This window comes from Gastrolobium bilobum, unplaced genomic scaffold, assembly GCF_033153095.1.
Source record: "Gastrolobium bilobum isolate Gb01-03AN ecotype WA unplaced genomic scaffold, APGP_CSIRO_Gbil_v1 utg7888, whole genome shotgun sequence".
Classification (NCBI taxonomy): Eukaryota; Viridiplantae; Streptophyta; class Magnoliopsida; order Fabales; family Fabaceae; genus Gastrolobium; species Gastrolobium bilobum.
Genome location: NW_026898738.1, coordinates 24203 through 47299, shown reverse-complemented (window position 1 = coordinate 47299; position 23097 = coordinate 24203). Strand labels below are relative to the sequence as shown.

The following is a 23097-nucleotide window of genomic DNA, read 5'->3' as shown; positions in this document are numbered from 1 at the left end:
AATCAAGGCCTAGCACAGGATCATAGACAGTTGGATTCAAATGTCATTTGTGCGGCTATAATGAGTATGTATTCTACTGTGTATTTAATGATTCAGATTAATTGAGAATATGGTAAAGTTATTTTTTTTTCCAGATATGTTAAAGGAAGATCCATCCACAAGACCAGCTCTGATACAGGAGAGGATACAGGGAACATATGGATACAACATAACGTACAGGAAGGCCTGGAAGGCAAAAATGAAGGCCATCGTTAAGTTGTTTGGTGACTGGGAGAAATCGTACGCATTCTTGCCAAATTGGCTGAAGTATATGACGGAGGTGAATGTGGGAGAAATCGTACGCATTCTTGCCAAATTGAAATGTATTGTTGAAATGTATCCGTTAATTACCAAGATGCAAACAAAATGGATTGAACAGCACCTGCTGCTGCATCTGCAACTGGTCTACCCGGGTAACTCGTAATGATATACCCGAGTACATCCTACCCGGGTAGACCAGTTCATGGTACCCGGGTAGACCAGTTGCAGATGCTGTTGCAGATGCTGTTTTGGCAATTTTTTTTGCATTTTGGTAATTGTTGTGCAATACCTACATACGGTATGACTTGGGGGTGGATTGATTTCGTAGAAATAGGATGCAGTAATCAAGATGTGCGCCAATGAAAGTTGAACATGAAATTTAAAGTACTTTGGGTTGAATTGATTTCCAAATTAATTATGACAATATTAATGCAAGGTCCCATACTAATGCATAGAACCAACAAGTCTGAACGTGCGCAAAACGAAAATTTCATTCATTCAAATTTTGAACATCCAGTACAAAAACATCCATGCAATGTAGGTAAAGTTCCTAAATGTACCAAAATGACTACATTACATCAAACTAAATCAATGATATGAAACCTTATGGATACACTAATCCGATGGCGTGTCCTCCCCATTCTCTTCATCCGATTGTGTGTCATCCCCATTGTCATCATCCTCCTCCTCCTCCTCATGAGTATGGGCACCCTCGCCAATTAAACCCTCCAAGCGTGAAACCCTTGTGTCCAACCGTGCAACCCTTGTGTCCATCTGGTTTCGCCACTTGCTCGTGCTCTGTCTATATCCTCTAAAGTCAGTAGTCAGATCATATATGGATGCCATGACATGATCAAGTGTCCATCCACCCTCAGGAAGAGCTGGTGGTCGCCGACTGCGGGTGGGACGTGTCGGTCTGACATCAACCTCAGCAACGCCATCATCATCGTCATCATCATCAAGGCCTACATCATAAACCATGAAAAACACATCTTATAAATACCACATTAAAAATTAAACAACACAAAATTGCATAAACTCATAAAGACCAACACATCACCTGCAGGTGCATCCTCCATCTCAGCATCGTGGTGGAATGGGATCTCAGGTGGTTCTGGTGCCTTCTTCCACGTCCAGATACCCGCTCTGTTCGGTAGGATCCCACACTGCTTCAGGAGCCTCTCACCAAATATAGCATTCCAGCCTCTGGCGGTCTTCAAGGTCTCTGTTGCCATAGGCACTCCAAATCTATGCAGAATCTTCTGCACCAGAAATGCAAAAGGCAATTCAGCCTTCTTTGACTTGGCTGCCTTCCACATCAGTATGCATATGTAATGCCTCCAGTTCACCTGCTGACTGTGAAGGAGGGCCCACAGGATGACAAAGTCCCCTTCCAGCACCTTTGAGTGATTATGCGGGCGCTGGAAAATAATATGTGTCACCACATAATGAAGAATGCGAGCAGAAACTGACAAGTTGCTAACAGGATAATGAGCAAAATGACCGGGCTCAGCGTCTGCCCTCCTAGTCTCTGTAACAATGGTCTCCCGGTTATAATCACCAAATATATGATGGCTGTCTCCATCATATAGTGTTGCTCCTGTGACACCATCAAAATCGAACCCCAGTAGCTCCGTCCAGATAGGAGCAGTCATGATGATATCAATCCCGCAGACACGGGAAGTCAGCTCGCCTTGCGAGTAGCCAAGGTTCTGGTAGAAGGCTCTTACCATAACCTCCGAGTATGGGCACCGCATCTCCGCCAGGTGAAGTAAATGTGTCTGCTCAAGAAGCGGCACAATGTCACAACGCTCTAGGTTGAAGAATGCCGAATCCAGTGATTTCGGTTCGCAGATCTTCCGGGTCATGAAAAACTTCACGAACTTCTCGTGTGAAGGTATGTCATCCTCAAACAAATATCCGAACGTCAAGTCCGGAGCCTGACTCGAAGCAGCCTGGGGCTGAGAGGATGACGACCCATCGTGACGACTCTTGGTTCTTCTCTCGGAATGGGTCACTGACAGCTTTGAAACGCGTCGAGAGGTCATTGTGTCACACTATTAAACTGAAAAAATAACCAAAATCAGAAATTAGATACATGTTAGGGTTAGGGTTAGGGTTAGGGTTAGGGTAAGCGTATGACATACAAATTGATAAAATAATTCGGACAGAATCAAATGATATAAACGAAAATACAATGAATCAGAACAGAAATCATAACATAATTGAAAAAACTGAAAAAAATGCACCTTTGATCGATTTCAATCGGTAGAAGGCAGAGAGGTTGCAAGGTCCGCGAATGATGATCAGAAACAAGACGAATTGGTGCAAGATTATGCCTGAAATCGCTCAAGAAGACACTCCTCCAGCAGCTCTACTCGGGTACCCCTTTTGTGGGTTTTCGAAATGGGGCTGCTGGGGTATTTTAAAACCCTACCGTCGATGTTTACCCGGGTACACTGCTCCTTACCCGGGTAAATAATTCAACCATTTTCCCAGATTCAAGAACTCTACCCGGGTACACCCCTACATACTCGGGTAGATAAAGAGTTTCAAAATTTACCCGGGTAGGTAATGGTGTACCCGGGTAGGTTTCGTGGTCAACGGTCAAACATGAGCAGATTGGTGTTATGTTTGTTGGGGAGGGTAAATTTTCGAAATAGTTTTGAATGAAGGGCAATTTGGTAATTAGTTATTAATTAAGGGTTATAAGGGTCAAAAAGCCCATGTTATAGGAGAATAGTATCTGATACCATAGACACAAAGTATGTGGGGTCTACTAATTTATTTATTAAATTAAAAAAAGTGAATTCCACATACTTTGTGTTTATGACATGAGATACGAGTCTCTTACAATATGAAACTAGTATTTCTTTTAATTTTATCTTCAAATAATGTAGTGATATCTCGTGATATTAAAATAAAACAAGTTTAAGTTGAAAACAAAAGTATAAAAGTAACAAAGATGAACGAATATATCAAAATTGTTACAAAATATTAATGGATGAATTCAATTTGTATTTAAAAATGGTAATTCAAATTTGAATTCTTAAGATCGTTGGCATTTATTCCTCAACTTATGATTGTTTAATACTAGTTTAATTATCCTTTAAAATTATAATTCCATATACAAGTATCATCATGTTAATGAATTTGGACTTTTTTCTGGACACATTTTCATTGAATTACACCATAACTTCGTCTTTACTTTCACTTAATTTTCTCTCATAACAATCTATACCTTAATTGTATTCTCTCGTACGAATTCCTTATTCCAAGACTTTTTTTTCCATAACAAAAATGGCATTTTTTGATTTGAAGGTGCTCATCTTAAATCAATAATAAGCCATAATCCACTAAATATAATTAAGTGAAATTGGGACACCATCCATAACAAGTTGTGACAAGTGTAAAGCCACGGTCGCTGGTTCCTCTATATATATAGAGGCTGCTATGCCCAAGTTGAGGGGCACTTAACCACCGTGCGCTAATTTCTCGTAGAAGAGAGGAACAGCATTTACGCCATTCTTCTTCTCCAACACTTTTTACTTTTGTTGTTGTTGTTGTTGTTTCATTTTTGTTGGTAGGGAAAAATGTTCATCGAGAATTTCAAGGTTGAGAGTCCTAACGTCAAGTACACCGAAACTGAGATTCAGTCCGTGTACAACTATGAAACCACCGAACTTGTTCATGAGAACAGGAACGGCACTTATCAATGGATTGTCAAACCCAAAACCGTCAAATACGAATTCAAAACCAATACCCATGTCCCTAAATTGGGGTTAGCTCTCAAATCATCATCCTTTTTTTCCTCTTTCTCCCTGATTTGATTCAAAATCAAGAGGCTTTTTTTTTTTTTTTTTAAAACAATTTTCTGCTTTATTTATTGTTTGAATGTCAGGGTAATGCTTGTGGGGTGGGGTGGAAACAACGGCTCAACCCTCACCGGTGGTGTTATTGCAAACCGAGAGTTAGTTTCGACCTCTTAGCCAATCTTTTGATCTATAGTAATCGAATAGAAACTTATGCTATATAACATTTATGGGTCAATTTGTATTTGATGATTCTCAGGGGCATTTCATGGGCAACAAAGGACAAGATTCAACAAGCCAATTACTTTGGCTCTCTCACCCAAGCCTCAGCTATTCGAGTTGGGTCTTTCCAGGGAGAGGAAATCTATGCCCCATTTAAGAGCTTGCTTCCAATGGTATGATTTCTATTGATTAATTGGTTAATTATTTATTTTCATCAGTCTATTCTAAGAAGTAGTTAATTGAAGTTCTTTATTTGAATTTTTATCACATTTCCTGAAATTACACCCTTCTCTAATTTAGTCCTTATTATACTACTTCATTTCTATTAATCATTGTAGTCTAAGTCTTGTATATTACTGTATATACACAAATGCAGTATCAAAACGAAATATTAGTAAATATTTCCTTCCTGTCTATCTCTTAATACAAATTTTAATGTGCCAATAACATTTTATTTTATTTTTAAAGATTAACCAAGATGTGTGATGAATTTGACCTTGTAATGTTAAAATCTATATGCAGGTCAACCCTGACGACATTGTGTTCGGGGGATGGGACATCAGTAACATGAACCTGGCTGATGCCATGGCCAGGGCCAAGGTGTTTGACATTGATTTGCAGAAGCAGTTGAGACCTTACATGGAATCCATGGTTCCACTCCCTGGAATCTTTGACCCGGATTTCATTGCTGCCAACCAAGGAGACCGTGCTAACAATGTTATCAAGGGCACAAAGAAAGAACAAGTTCAACAAATCATCAAAGACATTAAGTATGTCTGACTTCAATCTAACAACTTTATACCTTATATTCGTGTAGTACCCTATTCAGCTTTAAACATGCTGAATCTGTTACTGTGTTGACATGAATTCAGGGAGTTTAAGGAAGCCACCAAAGTGGACAGGATCGTTGTCCTGTGGACTGCCAACACAGAGAGGTATAGTAATTTAGTTGTGGGACTTAACGACACCATGGAAAACCTCTTGGCTGCCGTGGACAGAGATGAGGCCGAGATTTCTCCTTCCACATTGTATGGAATTGCTTGTGTTATGGAAAATATTCCTTTCATCAATGGAAGCCCTCAGAACACTTTTGTCCCAGGTTTGTTCCTCTTGCCTTTTTTCCCTCATACATCTCTCCCTTCTCTTTCACTTAATTTTATTTATGCAAAGTTGTTAACTTTGTTTGTGTTGCCATCAGGGCTGATTGATCTTGCCATCAATAGGAACAGTTTGATTGGTGGAGATGACTTCAAGAGTGGTCAGACCAAAATGAAATCTGTGTTGGTGGATTTCCTTGTGGGGGCTGGTATCAAGGTAAATTCAAATTTTTTTTTTATGTATATTATGAGTCTTATTATAAAATTTATCATTACATTGAAAGCTTTTATATAATATAAAATCATACCTATAAAATTTAATACTTATCTGACATTATATTATCATACATTCATGTATTTTAAGATTATATTATATACTTTTTAAATGTAAATGTATGAAATTGTCAATTTCATACCATGTGTGTATCTTTTATGTAAGGCAGCCTATCATTTGTACATGCATTATTGCTAATTTTGTTTGGCATAAAAGTAGAAGTAAATTGATTTTTTAAGAGTGTTGTCGATGACTGACAGCCAACATCAATTGTGAGTTACAACCATCTGGGAAACAATGATGGTATGAATCTCTCAGCCCCACAAACCTTCCGCTCCAAGGAAATCTCTAAGAGCAACGTTGTTGACGATATGGTCAACAGCAATGCCATCCTCTATGCGCCTGGCGAACATCCAGACCATGTTGTTGTTATTAAGGTAATTTTTTTATTTCACCTACCTTTCTCTGTTTCTTTCTCTTGTCAGGTCTTAGATTCTATCTTCTTTGTTGCCTTTGCAGTATGTGCCTTACGTGGGAGACAGCAAGAGAGCCATGGATGAGTACACTTCAGAGATATTCATGGGTGGAAAGAGCACGATTGTGTTGCACAACACATGCGAGGATTCACTATTAGCTGCTCCTATTATCTTGGACTTGGTCCTTCTTGCCGAGCTTAGCACTCGAATTCAGTTTAAAGCTGAAGCTGAGGTATGTATGCATTGCTTAATAATTTCATTGCTTGATTGTACTATTATCCCTGTATTATCTTTAGCCTTCTGAGTTATATACACTGATGTGGTTTCCTGCAGGACAAGTTTCACTCATTCCACCCTGTTGCCACCATCCTCAGTTATCTGACCAAGGCTCCTCTGGTGAGTTCAATCTTATCTGATTCAATGTTGAGTACATATGCACATACTTATTTATTTTCATATAGAAATTAAGTTCAAGAAACATAACCGGTAAGCTTAGTATTGAGGTACAATGGATCCAGATATAATGTTAAATCATTATTAAATGAATTTCAAACTTTTTTTTCCCAAAAGTTGGTGAGGTGACTCACGAAATAACTTTTACAGGTCCCACCGGGTACACCAGTGGTGAATGCACTGTCAAAGCAGCGAGCAATGCTGGAAAACATTCTGAGAGCTTGTGTTGGATTGGCTCCTGAGAATAACATGATTCTCGAGTACAAGTGAAGCATGGGAAAGAATCATAGTTGGAATAATCTGGCTTGATGTTCAGAAAACTTATCCCCCTTCCCCTCTTTTTTCTGTTTAGATTATGTTTGCTGATGTTTTCACAAGGATAATATTTTTGTCTTTGCTCGTATGTGCTTACTTTTAGAGCAGGGCATATTTTGTTTTCTAGGTACATGAATGTATGAATTTGTGTACTTTGTCCTTTGCTCGTATGTGCCTACTTTTAGAGCAGGGCATATTTTGTTTTCTAGGTACATGAATGTATGAATTTGTGTACTTTGTCCTTTGCTCGTATGTGCTTACTTTTAGAGCAGGGCATATTTTGTTTTCTAGGTACATGAATGTATGAATTTGTGTACTTTGTCCTTTGCTCGTATGTGCCTACTTTTAGAGCAGGGCATATTTTGTTTTCTAGGTACATGAATGTATTAATTTGTGTACTTTGTATTCTGTTGGTGTTTATCGTTCTACCCTTTTCTCTTTTTTAGTATTTTTGACACGGTATAACGTCTAAGTAATCTCTAAAATCTACAGAACGATAGTCACAATTAGTTCTTCACAAGCCAAATTAAAATATTGAATCCTCCTGCAATCAACTATTCTGCTATAAGCCTCTCTCTCAAGTCTCAAGCAGATTTTCATTGGGTCAGAATAACCCAAACACCTTTCATTTTATCTAGGCACCATGGCTTTAATCATTCTGAAATATTGGAGTCGTAATTTTTGGTGCCTAGAGCTTATGCCTTGTTTCCTATATGCCTGGTAATTAAGTGCGGGCCGAAGTGATAATGAACTTTTTAGACTTTTTGAAATTAAGGTTACCCTTTGAGCAATCGGTTTCCGTTGATGTATTATGTTGCTTTATCTTCGACTAACTTCTTGAAGATGAGTGGTAACTCGTAAGTTGTATAAACAAGAAAATTTTCTGTATCCCATATGTAGTTTCATTCAGATGAGGAAGAAGCTGGTAGCGTATAATTATAACAAGTTGGTACGATAATGAGTCAATGACTGTTATTTTGAAGCGAACCAATTGAGATTATCTCTTCGTTATCAGTGTCAATATTTTATATCCTGCAGTATTTTATGTGTGATATCATTATAGAGCCGGCAAAACGAGCTCGGATCGGCGGGCCAACCCGCCAAACGGGGAGGGGCGGACTGAGTTTTTCAACTCATCTCAAAAGCAGGGCGGTGCGGACTTATTTTTTGGCGGGTTAATGGCGGACATAGGTGGATTGAGGCGGGTCAGTGTAAAATAGGCTCGAGCTGGCGGGCCAACCGCAACCCGCCAAACGGGGCGAGGCGGGCTGGATTTTTCAGCCCACTTTCAAAAGCGGGACGGGGCGAACTGACTCATTTTTTTGGCAGGTTGATGGCGGAGCGGGGCGGGCCGCCCGCTTTCGTCTATTCGAATTGTTACACTTATTCTGGGATTTAGTACATATCAGCATGCTGCCAAAGTGCTAGACAGATAAGATTTTCCAGTGATAAAAGAATCAATATCGCTAACTAATCTCACTTCATAACCGGTTTAAAGAGTTGAAATTTATGAAAATATTGTTGGTGAGTTGTCAATTAGAGAAATCATGGAATTGATTAGAAGCTCAATTTATGTTAGTGTGAGCTGTCAATTAAGAGTAAATGGAGAGAAATTATAGGTCTCATTAGGATATTAATTTATACGTTTTGATTCCGAATGTTTTGGGTAAATCGTATCTTTAGCCATAAATGTAGCAGAGGGTAGGATCGTTTTATTTGAAAAAATTGTATATGTACTGTATTCATTCAGTCAAATGGCTGATTGAAAATGAAAAACATCATTCTCTTTCAATAGATATCGGGGATGACTCTTTTCAAAAAAGTAAATTGGGGTTGGTATTGTTGCCTCTAACAGTTATGCAAGAATGCACACAAATATACATAACAATAAGTAATACAAAATGCATTTAAGTCCCCGTTATCGTTTCTACAATGATCTTGACATTTGACTTGACTCAAAATTGTAATTATTAGAACTCAATTTGGATGAAAAATAAAATAATAATAAAAATAAAAATGAAATAATCACAAGACTAACCTGAATAGCAATGGATATGTTATTATATTTTGTTTAAAATTTAGTGGTTTTTACATCCCTTGATTTTCATATATGGACATGATTCCGCTTAGGGTGTTAACGGGCCGAGCCGAGCTGAACTTTGATCTTAACGGGCCAAGCCTGTATTTAAACGTGTCCGACTGGTCTTAGCCTGTTACCTGTTACAAATATAATATTGGCCTGTGGCCTGGTTTATTTACAAAAAATAAAAGCCTGTGTGAAGCCTGTCTTAGCCCGTTAGCATGTTAAAGAATAAAAATAAGAGAACAGAATTCCACAAAAAATTAATTTCCAGATAGAAACCTTAGCTTCCAATTTGCAGCAATAATTTACAAAGTCTACAATAAATAAATAAAATTAAAGTGAGAGAAGATAGATAACAGATTATATTATCTTAGCCCATTATAAAAAAAGTGTCAACAAAAATAAAAATAAAGTAAAAAATAAATTGACACAAACGAGCAGTGCACAGTGGAACGAATGAGTTTTTGTGGGTTTGTTTGTGTGAAGGAGGATGAAGGATAATATAGAATAGCACTAGTAATTCCATAAATATACATAAATTCAATATATATCCAAATAGCATAATATAGAACAAAATCATTCAAAAAGTCTGTTAAACCAATAAAATGGGGTAAAATAAATTGATGAGAGAGAGTTATTACAAGTAGTATAAAAAATATAAATAAATATTTATATACTAGGCTAGCCTGGGAGGCTCTAAGGCCGAGCTTCTGAATTAGAGCCTGAGACTTTTTTATTAAACGAGCTTTTATACAAGTCCAAGCCTGGTTCCAACACGAGTCACGAGTTTTTATTAAACGAGCTCAGGCCTTTACGAGCCGAATCAAAAGCCCCTGACTCATTTACCACCCCTAGTTCCGCTCCATGTCCATATTTGCCACATGCATATATGGGGTGAGAACAACACACCAAATGGTTTAGTGGTTCGATGATTTTACACAATCGAGTGTGGTTGAGTCTTGCTCTTTCTTTACTCAGCATTTACTTTCATTTACATTTCTGCCCTTACATTCAGTCACTGACTTGGGGTGATTTTTATAAAAGCCATGCTCTCATGTTTGGGCTTCCTCTAACTTGATCTTTTGGGCTTTTTTAAAGAAAAAATCTGCATTAACATTCAATTTAATCAGCCCAGTCTTGTACCAAAATAACATAATACAACCATAAATTGCATTATACATAAAAACTTAATTTCTCATTTTTCTTCAATTGAAAGCCAGCAATTAAAAGTTTTGAGTCTCTTTTGAAGACTTATCAGGTATAAAAAGAAAAAAAAAATCAAATATCGCAACCAGCCATACCAGAGCTGAATTATTTAGCGAAATAAGCCACGTGGTACAGACAACTTAATACCTTGATAGAGACACCGTCATGGTTCTTTGCCTTGCTTCACTATCACTAGTCACTACCCTTTTGGCAAAACATAAGAGCTTGGGTGATGAATAAATGATGTACCAGTCCCCAAGTTGGACCATTGGTCCAAATATAAAGGCATCGCAGGGACATCCTTTCAGGTTTCAATCATGTTTGTGAAGGATAGTTATCAGGTCGCTTGTGGACAATTTTTCTTAGTTTTGTGTTTTTCAAGAGTAAAGAAAGGACACCTAGAATCTCCATAGTATTATCTTCTTGCCGCAACCAAAGCAAGTTTAAGGCTGGTTTGGGTGGCAAATAGCAGGGTCCATTAGTCTTTGGCGCGTTGTTAAAATGGGTTGGTCCAACCTTGTGCGGCTCTGCCCAATGAGGGAAGAAATCAAAAGTAGATGTTTTGTTCTACCAAAAAAAGAAAAAAAAAACAATCTTTTTTTTTTTCACAAGTCTAAAAAAGCAATAATTTAAAACTTAACAAATTACAATCAGTTTTTTTTTCACAAGTCTTAAAAAAGCATATGTTTTTTTTTCAACATAATTAACATAGAATCAAAGTTTTGGATCTGAAAATTAAGCAACGTTATCCAAAAAAATAAATAAATTAAGCTACCACAGTAATAAGTTATTTAGTGCAATCAACGTTTCGTTTATCTATTTTGTGTCTTAATTAGAATAGCATGATGGCGGTGACATCAGCTATCCTGTGATAAACAATAAGAGGCCCTAAGTTTTATTCATTACTAGTCGATATAATTGAGATGAATGAGAAGTAGCAATGCGTTTTGTCATGATTTTTTGCTTTTATTAGTCAATCACTTCCATTTCTTTAAATTTTAATTCTCACCGCATACACCTAGAGGTGGCAAAGTAGACGGTCTGTCCTGTCCCATCCCATCCCGCCCCGCTATCAACCCATCAAAAAATGAGTTAGCCCGCTCCACCTCGCTTTTGAAAGTGAGTTGAAAAACTCAATCCACTCCATTCCATTTAACTAATGAGACGGATTGGCCCGCTGAACCGAGCCCGTTTGGCCAGCTCTACGTACACCACAACCACCACACAATATTAGTATGTAATGTATGTTCAAGCTTCAAGCCTTCAAATCTTCAATAGAGGCTACATAATCCTTGAGTAATGGGCCCAATTGAAGGAACATCTTGTTTTTATAATATAACGGGACATTGTAAATGTTTACCTTTTTTTTCCATTAAAGATCTGTGTATTTGGCATTGACAAAGCCTCTAGATTGTGAGGGTTAATATGTGACAAGAAATATCCCACAGATACAAACAGAGCGATCAATAAACGGTCCAAAGAGAATCTGAACATATGTTGAAATTCAGATCTTCAAATCTACATGTACCTGATGAATATTATGAAATAGTGTCTTGTGATTCCAGTATCAGATGATTGGACCGCTGTTTAAATCAGATCATGGGGTTTTTGAACTAGGTATCTCCTCGATGTGGAACTTTTTAAAAAGGGAACTCGCAATTGATAACCTCAATTTCTTACACATGTAGTGCGTCTCACAGTCACACCTTCGCTTTGTTGCTTAGCTTTTTTTTTTTTTTTTCTTTTTTTTAACTTTCCATGTAAAATTAAAATAAAGAATCACTGATGGAAGGTGATTAAGTAGTATCCGAACTGCATTATTGATAAAAAGGCCATATTGTGTGGGACCTCTTGAACTAGGAGAGTCAATAGAGACGATAGTCAATTATAGTGAGGATACACGCGGTCGCAGTGTGACAAAAAGAGCTATGACTTTTTGTGTGATGCGAAGGACCCACATGTCCCCACGGCCATGGCTTTCACCACAAAAGCCCATTTCAGTCGGTTTCAATTATAATGACAATTGAAGATCTCTTGTCCTACTCTAAAATTTTAACCTCTATGGCCAACACGATTTAAATTTCCTTGGGCTATGAGGCTGCCATTATCATCTTTGTCACTTTACTTATTTTCCTTTTGATTTAATTAAATTATTTGATACAGGATCAATGGTTGATATTGGATATATGTACTCACACGGAGGAGGATTGTGCATAAGTGTGTGCATAATGACAACAAAAAAATTAGGGTTTCACGAAACTTACATGTAAGGTGATATTTCTGTTTTATAAAGAGTTCCATACTTTGTGTCCATTTGGATGGGCTTTTATTCATAAAAAAAGTTGTTTTTTTTTAAGAAATAAAAGTCTTTTTAAGAATTTTTAGATGTTTGGCTAACAACTTTTTAAAAAAGTAAAATTTAAAATAAAAGTTAAAATGCTCTTTTCTTTTAGCCAGTAGTTGGTTGTTTTTGAAAAAAAGCAGAAATTAAAAGATAATATAATTTTTTTTTTGGAAATAAGATAATACAAAATTGTAAAATATAATTTTAACCTCATCTTATCATATTTATTTTATCTTTTCTTTATTGTAATTTTATATATAAAAATTGTTTTTTTATTTTAACATCCAAATAATTTTTTTACGTAAAAGTGATTTTCAGATCATACATCCAAATATAAAATAATTTTATCATTTAAAAAAATTCTTTTAAAAAAAACAATGAAAAAAAGTCATTTTTTTAGAATTTATCCAAATGGGCCTTTTGTTGATTTTGAGATGGACCGCATGGCGGCTCATTGTACCATAACATTAACATACACTGAAAATTTAAGTATAAGTGATAAATATTTAATTCTCACATTATAGTTAAGAATAAAAAAGTAACGAACCCATAAACTCAATGATTTAAAATATTAGATTACCATGTATTGTAATGTTAAGTCCACTTGTTATTCGGGATTTCTATTTAATCCATTTATTGAGATTTCAAAACGTAAATGACCACGGAAAAAAAAAACGACGTTAGAAAAAAGCATTTCAAGACCGAGGGTAAAGAGAGTGCTACTTGACATCACCTAGCAAAGTCCCGGCATGAATCTTTAATAAGGGTGATGAGTTGATGTGCAATTGTGCATGTGCGATCAATCTCCTTCGTTCATTCATAATATTTCTTTCGTTAATTTAAATTTTTAATTATTTTTCCGAGGAAAAAACAAAAGGGAAGGGAATGTGCACGCTTCCGTGTCCCTCACATCAACCACTCAAAAGATAGGGCGATAAAGTACAGTGGAATAAATAAAGGGGTTTGTTTTTTCTTACGTTAGATGAGAAAACAAACTCTTTATACACATATCATAAAAAGACGTGCTATTCATTTTATTTTATTTTAAATAGTTGGATCTACACTTGATGTATCGAAACAGTGGTCAAAATGTCACTGTTAGACAAAAAAAAGCATCAAAATGCCACGCCAACAGTAAATTTTGTCACAATGTCACGTGGCATATTTCGCTACACTGTGTAGCGAAAATCTCCCTGTTAGACACATGGCATTTTTGGTTCTGTGCATTCTGACGCAGCATATTTTGCTACACTGTGTAGCGAATTATTTGCACACATATTTCACTACACAGTGTAGCGAAATATGTCACGAGACATTTTGACAAAATTTACTGTTGGCGTGACATTTTGGTGTTTTTCTTGCCAACAATAGCACTTTGGCCACTGTCCCTGATGTATCTATATCATGATATTAGAATTCTCCCACAACATAATATATATTTTTCCCGTAAATAAATTACGATGCAGATTCTTTTTCCTTTCTTTTTTGTTTGATAGCTTATTTCCAAGGCTTTTCAATTTTAATGTGGGTCCAACATTTGTTTTAGTTTGGTTGCTTTTTTTATTTTTTTGGTATCCAGTTTGGTTGCTTTTAATTTCGTCAACTGCCTATGGGATTCTATTTATATATATATATATATATATATATATATATATGGGATTCTATTTTCTCATGTCATAGGAGATAGTTATCTCCTATCATAGACACGTGATGTGGTGGGGTCCATCACCTATTAAAAAAAGAAAAATAGTGACACAATTTTTGATGTGAGAACAACATGAGATAGTTATTTCATGTAAAATGAGACAATAACTTCCTTATATATATATAAGAAAAGTATTTCTCCAGTCACCGGAGAGATAAAGTTATATCCAGTGAGCTCAAAACGACGTCGTTTTGGGTTATAAGATTAAAATATTATAATGACAAAGATTAAAATATTATAATGACAAAGATTAAAATATTATAATGACAAAGACTAATATAACCTGCAATATATTCTATTACAAAAACACATTGATTTTCGCCTCAAAACGACGTCGTTTTGAGCTCACTGGAGATAACTTTATCTCCGGTGACTGGAGAAATCATTACCCTATATATATATATATAATATATATATATAGGAAAATGTATTTCTTATATTACATGAGACAATTTGTCTCATGCAACAGACAAAAAAGTGGGTGGGACCCATCTTTTTTCTTTCTATCTCTTCTTTAAAGTGGATCCTACCCATTTTTTGTGTGTTGCATGAGACAAATTATCTCATATAACATGAGAAAAATCAAATCCATATATATATATATAGGTTCAATTTTCTATGGTCGCTTTACTTGCAGTAATGAAATTTTTTCATATATATAAGTTAAAATATTTAATGTGAAAAATCATAATCATACACATATCATTGTTGTACTTACAACAACTATATATATATATATATATATATATATATATATATAAGATTAATGTTTCTCATACTATAGGAAATAATTTTATCTCATACACACATAAAGGTGTGCAAGACGCATATGAGATCAAGTGAAGAAAAGAGAGACAAAGAAAATTTGGGTCCCACACACTTTTTTATGTGTGTAGGAAATAAATTTCTCTCTTATAACATGAAAAACAATAAACCATATATGGAGATTACTTCTCTCATGTTGGAATACAAACAAATTGGGGCCCACGAATTAAAAAAAAAAACAAAGACATATTTTCGATATAAATTCATCACGAGAGTATGATTTCTCTCTCTATTGTATATATATATATATATATATATATATATATATGTGAAAAAATATTTCTCTAGTCACGGGAGATAAAGTTATTTTCAATGAGCTCAAAATGACGTCGTTTTGGGTTATAAGATTAAAAAATTATAACGGTGAAAACTAATATAACCCTGCAATATATTATAATTACAAAAATACCTTAATTTTTGTCCTAAAACGACGTCATTTTTGACTCATTGAAGATAACTTTATCTCCAGTGACTGGAGAAATCCTTTATTCATATATATATATATATATATATATATGGGAAATGATCATTTGACACCGGTAAGAAACTTTGAAGCTTGACACCAAATTTTAACCATTGATTTCTGTCTATGAACGATTATTATTTATTGGAAATCAAACTTATTAATCATATATATATATATATATATATATATATATATTAACGAAGTGAAAATTTTAGTGGAAGGCGAAGCAAAAGCAGTATTATAGTTTTTGCAACTGTAATGATAATCACATGCTTTACGAATAAAGGATTTCCTATTGTATTAAAAGGGCGCTAAATATAACTAATTATTGTTTCGGTGGAAAGGTTTGCTTCCATCGATCAGCATCCAGGGACCAGGGTGCTGACAAGTTATCAAATTTTCACTACTGAAACCCAAAGAACAAAGCATTAGCAGCGCTGTTATTGACAGAAGAAGCTGGGTTTTGATTTAGTCTATTATTAATTGTAATATGATATTGAGTTTGAATGAAATGGGAGAATAAAATAATAATAAATTTTCTTCCATAAGTATTAATCTATACAAATACCATCATTGCTTGTGAAGATAGGCTAGCTACATATAAACATAAGCGATTTAATACGTTATCATACCTATACTTTTCTGTATTCAACAATATTATATAACAATATATTCTACCCTTTCCATTTGCAAATATATATCACAAAGCAGAAATTACATATATTAATTCTTGTTTTAGTTTTAACAGGTAAAGAGAAATTAAAGATAAAATAAAGGGTATGTGTAAGACAACATATAATAGATAGATACATGGGAAATTTTAGATTCAAGGACTAATAAAGTTCACATACGTAATACAGAAACCACACCTTTTGTGCACAATCTTCTAGCGGAATTATGTTAAATAAGAATCACTATCGCAGGTGTGAAAGAACCATATGGGGTTGCATTTGTCCATAAGTGTAAACATGAGAGGGATGAGTTAGCATATGACCTTTTCCTTTCTTAATTGATTTTCTCTTCAAATATTCAGTTTCAATTAAGTGTGCAACCATTCAAGTACAAGCCGCAGCCGTTTCACTTTTAGCAGAAGCCTTGACGGTGGCCGTGGCCGTGGCCGCCACGGTGGGTGGTGATGCACGGTGGTCTTCTTTATTGGAGGACAGCACCTTCCCTTTTTCTTTTCTCTGGTCTTGTTTCATCTGCTGCTCCCTACACTCCGAACTGCAAAATGCTGTATCCCCCCTGAAATTAATTAATGATTTTGTTTCAATAAAAAAGATTGATATATAAATATTGAACGAATTGAAAGCACTAGAATATTAATAATAATAATAATATATCACGATGAAAGTAATAGAGAATGAAGAGATAATTAATTGTAAATATATATTAAATAAGGAACACAAAAGGTTATAATAAGATACATACCTATACATATAGATGTCACGACTAGGTGCCAAACGACACTTACAGAGACCACAAGTTCTGAGAAAGTGAGCAGTGTGTACAACATGGGAAGTGTTGTTGCAATTGCTTGTTTGGTTCTGATTATTTGAGGTTTTGGTCTGATCAGGGACCAATCCATGGTGTGGTCCCATCGCCACCGCATGATGTGGTGGATCTTTGATTCCATCTTCCTCCTCAGCTTCCAAGTTGTTGATTCCTTGCATGTCCACCGCCATACCTCCACTCATGCTCGTTGTTCTTCTCATAACCGGTGGTCGAGGACGCTTTCCAAGCAACATCTTGTTCCTCTTTTGTGTTGTGTTGTGTTGTGTTGTGTGTCAAAAACAGTTCATAGAGGTGTATAATAGATAGCAACACAACTCCAAAATCCAAATTGAGAGAAACTGTGTAAGACAAGTTGTGACTTAGCTTGTGAGATGAGTTCACACAAACACAGGGCGAGTGTGTGTGTGTGTGTGTGTGTTTGTGTGTGTGTGTGTGTGTGACTGAGAAGGAAAGGTGGGAACTAGGCGTGACAGATAAACGGTACGTGTCGACCCTCAAAGCGAATCTGAGCCGTTGCTTGCGGGAATCAAGTTCATCTTGCCCACGTCACGCATTTTCTTTCTCTATACTCCAAAAAAAATAGAGAGAGAAAACGAGATGTTTCAGGCTTTATAGCATTTTACTTGCTTCCCCACTGTACCAACAAAAATGTGTGTATGTGTGCCCAGTGATATATAGGATATTAAGAATATACTAGTTTGTAGTCTTGCTATTATTAGTGCTAACAGAGTAATAATCTAATATTGACACCTTCCTTGAAGGAAAAAAAAAATAGTCTTAAACTCTGACTAATATAGAATTAAAAATTAGGTAAAGATTGTTAATTGATAGATAAAAATATAATAAAAGATGTTATCTTTATTTCTAGCATTTTTATGTTTGTTTTATGTGATAGGTTATTCTACTTATCATTTTTCTGTATATCTTTGTCTATTATTCTCCAACACCGTTAGATCAGAATCTCAAGAAAAGAAAAAAAAATAAAGATTAGTTGAAATTATGATCTAATGATATTTTAAAGTCGTAGGCAAAAGTAGATAAAAAAAAGTAGGTAGAATAACATATCTCTTATTTTATAAACCGCGACTATTCTTTATGGGAAATCACCTTGTTCGAGTCGAGAATATTTATATCATGGTGAGACTAGCTCTCTCAAGTAATTTTTTTAAAACAAAATCAAATATATATCACTTGAATCAATTCTTTTAATTAGCTCTAATATTTTAATATTAAAATACGTGACAGTATATATATGTGATCTATATTGTTTTACTTTAATTTAGTTCTCCCTTATTATTATTATTGTTAAATTATTTCATACTACATGGATGGGTGAGTATCTAGGGGTGGGTGCCAAAACATTGAAAGAAGCTTAATTTACAATTTCATCCACTTCTATACCTAGATCTTGTAAGATTTGCCGGTGACACTAGTGTAGTAGCGTAGTTGGACCTCACTTATATTTTGCTTCTTTCTATACATAAAAATCAATCAATTTTTGATAAATATGAAAATGAAGGTTAAATCAATTTGATTGGACATCCGCAGTTGTTCTATGAAATCGAGGTATTGGCATTCCAATCAAATTGACTCTTTGACTATTCCCTCTTGATGCACTATTATTATCGAGCCAAATTTAAGTGACATTTGTCAAATCGTTATTCCATATTTTTAATGGGAATAACATCTATTTTTTTAAAAGATATAATTTTATTTTATTTTAGATTTTAACTGTTGATTTTCGTCTATCAATGATTATAATTTATTAAATTAAAATTTTTTAATTAACTAATAATAAATTTGACCCATTAAGTTTGGCCCAATAAATTATAATCGTTGACAGATAAAAATCAACGGTTATGATCTAAAAGGATATAAATTTATATCTTTAAAAAAGATAGATATTTTTCCGATTTTTAATTATGAATGCCCAATTACCTGTTAGCCGGCCAGCATTGCGTTTTAAAAACGGGAAAAATTACTTAAAAAGGGGGGTGGAAATAATAAGAAAAAATTAACATCCAAGGGTGAGATAGAAAGATAGAGGATTAAACTTTAGGAATATTTTAATTTCAAAGGATTAGCCAATAGATAATAATTAGAATATGTTGTACTGAGGTTACATTATTATATAATATTGTAACCTTTTGATGGTGGTTGCGGTTTCTCCCCATTCGTCGTAGCACGTACGACGTGGTAGCAAGAGTTTTAAAGAATTTTACATAATGTGTCATTTTCTTCCTTTCCTTCTTCAAATTAAACGCCATATTCAAGCTGTGGTTTTGAAGATACCGGATAAATTACTGGCTAATAAATAATCTCACAGGCCTTTACGTTCTGTTTGAACCTATTTTTTTAATAAAATTTCAATGAGCAAATTATTTTTAACCTTTTATTCTATTTCAAGTATATTTTATCAATAGAGGGCTTTTACATTGGAAATGTAATATCTCCTTTGGATAATTTATCACTGTCTTCAAATACTTACAAGCGCAAGTTTTATAATAAGAGTAATGTAAATAATGAAGTTAAAAAAAAGATAATGTAAAGGCAGGAAGAGTAGGACCCAACTGAGTGATGACCGAGTAACGTGGACACAAATTGGAGCTCCCAGCAACAGGGCAATGATTGAACGAATGGCACACAAGATCACAGCACAGCTTGACCCTTTCGCAATGACCACAACCAAATTACAATTTGACACCTATCACTATGTTTACCCAATGCCTGGCACTTGTGCATCTTGTCCCTCATTTTACCCCCCACATCGCTTGACACTTGGTCCTTTTATATTTTATACAAACCCTGTCACACTTTTTTCAATTTTAAACTATACATTGTGGCGTGTTGATAGCTCTTTAATTTTATTTTATTTTTCACAACTTTTTATGTTATTAAACAAGGAATAGGATATTGTGACAACCAAATAATATTACTACTAATGTTACTACCACATCTTAACCGTTGATTTTCGCCAATCAACGGTTATCATTTTTCAAATCAAACTCATTAGAGAAATGAGAAATATTTCTCTCATGTTTTATATATATATATATGAGCTAACATTTTTCGAGTCATTTGAGAGAAACTTATCTACAGCCGTATTTTTTAACTACGTATTTTCGAGAGAGAAGATCGTTTGATTTCGATATCAAATTTTAAAATTTGAAACTAAATTCTAACCGTTGATTTTCTTTAATAAAAAATTATTATTTATTGTTAATTAATAAGTTTGATTGATGTGAATTATAATTGTTAATTGACAGAAATCAATGATTATAATTTAGTGTCAAATTTCAAAGTTTGACACCGATATCAAAAAAATCCTTCCTATAAATTTCTCTCAAATGACTCGAGAAATGTTAGCTCATATATATATATAAAACATGAGAGAAATATTTCTCATTTATTTTTTCTACCAGTGAGATATTGAATTATGTGTAATAAGTTATTTATTTATTTGTAAACATTTTTTTTAACCCACCACGTCTTGAGAATATAGTAGGAGAAAGAATTTTCCTATAAAAAAAAGGGACCATAAAACAATTCTCAGCCCGTTTAAAAGGAAACATGATATTCCACAATCAAGTCTATCATAATTCAAAAGCTACCGTGTAGGGTTTGTTTGAAAGCGTTGATTTTGAAGTCAAGTCTACAAGAGCTGTTCCTTTTCTTCTAAGGAGCCGTTTATGGTTTGGTGCTTATTTAGGCTCAATTAATTAGGGTGATAATATAGAAAGAAATGAGAACGACATCAGGGAATTATATTGTTTTGTTAGTATCCCCGTAAAAAAATACAAAGAAATACATTATTTGAATAAATTGAAGCAACCATTCAAAAAATTAAGAATAAAAATTGTGTGACAAGGACCGATCACCTATTAGAAAAGAACACGTGTAATTATAATTGACGGGAATGATGTTGCTGGGTCCATCTCATGACGACACTGCATATATATCATAATATCTGCGGTGCTTGGCTTGACAATAATTCAACATTATACTTTTCATTTTCTGTTCCTCTTTTATATTGGAATTAACCATTTAAGCAAAGCACCCAATAATTGGGACCAAGGGGCTAATAATTATTGCCGAAAATTCAAAACGATTTTTTTAATCCAAATATAAAAATGTATTTTGAATTAGGAAGAAAGATGTTGAACAAAATACATAAAATAATTAATAGTATTGATAAATTATATTCCGCAAAAATTACTATGTCGACATTGTATTTAATTTAACCTATATTATATTTCTTATAATGAAAATGATTGTAATAATATATTATTATAAGATTATTGATTATGGTGTCAGTATCATAATTTATTAAATGATTGTTTTGGGTTAGTCACTTAGGGCATATTTGATACAAATTATATGATAAGGTTTGATAGTATAAGATTCGACAGTATAAGTTCTAATTATATAAGACTTAAATAAATTTTAATATTATTCATCATTTGACATGATATTGTATAGGATAATATTATCTAATATTTGGTAATGCAGTGTATAATGCTGAAAAGGATGAAAATAAATATGTTTGACAAAAATATCCTTTAATAAATAATTTATATAACTTTTTCAAATATTTCATAATATTAATTTTTATAAAAATCCATTTATTAGTGTGTCTAAAAAATATATTAATTTTTATATAAATAAAAATCTCTAATATTTTAAAGGAAAAACTTCATTTTCACCCACTGTGATTTTGTAATTTATCGTTTGACCTCTGTGATTTTAAACTTATCACTTAGACTCACTGTGCTAAAAATAATTTATCATTTAATCCCCTATGATTTTAAATTTTCACTTAGACCCCTCGTGGTTTCAAAATTTTCCACTTGGACCCCTTGTGGTTTAAAAAATAAAAATTTAAAATAAATTTTCTCTCTTTTTTATTTTATATCCTCATGTAATGCATTTAGTGTTTGAAAAATATTTTAAGTAATTTATTTTGGAATTAATTTATAAATTATCTTAAAAATTTTAATTTTAAAAATAAAAAATTATTTAAGATGATATTAAAAAAATCTATTTAAGATAAATTTAATATGCATTATCAAAAAAAGATATTTACTTTCTTTAGATAATTCTATAATGACACCTGGTAAAAAATAGATAAAATAAAAATATTTGATTTGAATTTATTTTCTTGAAAAAAATAAGGGAATTTTTTTAGAATTTTTTTTTATTTTTTAAACCTTAAATTCATTAGGTGAGGATATAAATAAAAAGAAGGAAATTTATTTTAAATTTTTATTTTTTAAAAATTTTATTTTTGTAACAAGGGGTCTAAGTGAAAATAATTTTAACCACAAGAAGTCTAACTGAAAGTTTGAAACCACGGGGAGTTGAATGATAAATTATTTAAGCACAATGGGTCTAAGTGATTATTTTTAAAACCACGGGGGTCAAATGATAAATCACAAAATCTTAATGGGTAAAAATGAAGTTTTCCCTATTTTAAAAGTTAATATATTGAAAATTTAATTTTTATTTTAATATATTAATTGTTGAGAATTGCACTGCTCAGTGATGTTAATACGTCAACCCATTGTCAAACATAATTTCACTCCCTTAGGCCTGATTAAGCTATACATCATTTTGATGTATTAAAGGATTTTGTTGTATAAATTTATATTATACAATGGTCACACCAAACAATTAAAAATGTCATAACATATATCATAAACTTATATGACTAACCCTTATACATCACACCAAAAACGCCTTAATAACATTTCACATGTAAAAGCTGCTTACCTATCCCTGTTAAGAGAAATTCAAACTCATATATTTTTAAAGTGCACACCCTTATTTAAAACTTTTGAACATCAATTTTATATTCAATTCTAATGGAGTGAATTAAATTAAAGTAAATTCACGGATTTTTTTTTGTAAAATATATCTTTTCATAGTTATAAATCCATCCACAGCAGTAAAGCAAGTAGACCTCAGGAGAAGAATAAAAATATTTGTATATGGGTTGATTATTGAA

The 23097-nt window shown here is 33.7% G+C and overlaps 2 protein-coding genes across 2 annotated transcripts; one reads left to right on the top strand and one right to left on the bottom strand.

The window, feature by feature from the left end:
- The first annotated feature begins 3758 nt into the window (after positions 1 to 3758).
- Positions 3759 to 7375, top strand: LOC133283695 (inositol-3-phosphate synthase). The gene is made up of 10 exons (XM_061480598.1): positions 3759 to 4081; positions 4202 to 4270; positions 4372 to 4507; positions 4857 to 5104; positions 5207 to 5433; positions 5533 to 5648; positions 5966 to 6142; positions 6225 to 6413; positions 6515 to 6577; positions 6785 to 7375. Exons 1-10 carry the CDS (start codon positions 3894 to 3896, stop codon positions 6902 to 6904), a joined length of 1533 nt encoding a protein of 510 aa, XP_061336582.1. The 5' UTR covers positions 3759 to 3893; the 3' UTR covers positions 6905 to 7375.
- Positions 7376 to 16360: 8985 nt separating this feature from the next.
- On the bottom strand, positions 16361 to 17711 carry LOC133283697 (FCS-Like Zinc finger 6-like). The gene is made up of 2 exons (XM_061480602.1): positions 17010 to 17711; positions 16361 to 16823 (listed from the first exon to the last, which is right to left on the bottom strand). The coding sequence occupies exons 1-2, from the start codon at positions 17324 to 17326 to the stop codon at positions 16634 to 16636; spliced, it is 507 nt and encodes a 168-aa protein (XP_061336586.1). The 5' UTR covers positions 17327 to 17711; the 3' UTR covers positions 16361 to 16633.
- Between the last annotated feature and the right edge of the window lie 5386 nt (positions 17712 to 23097).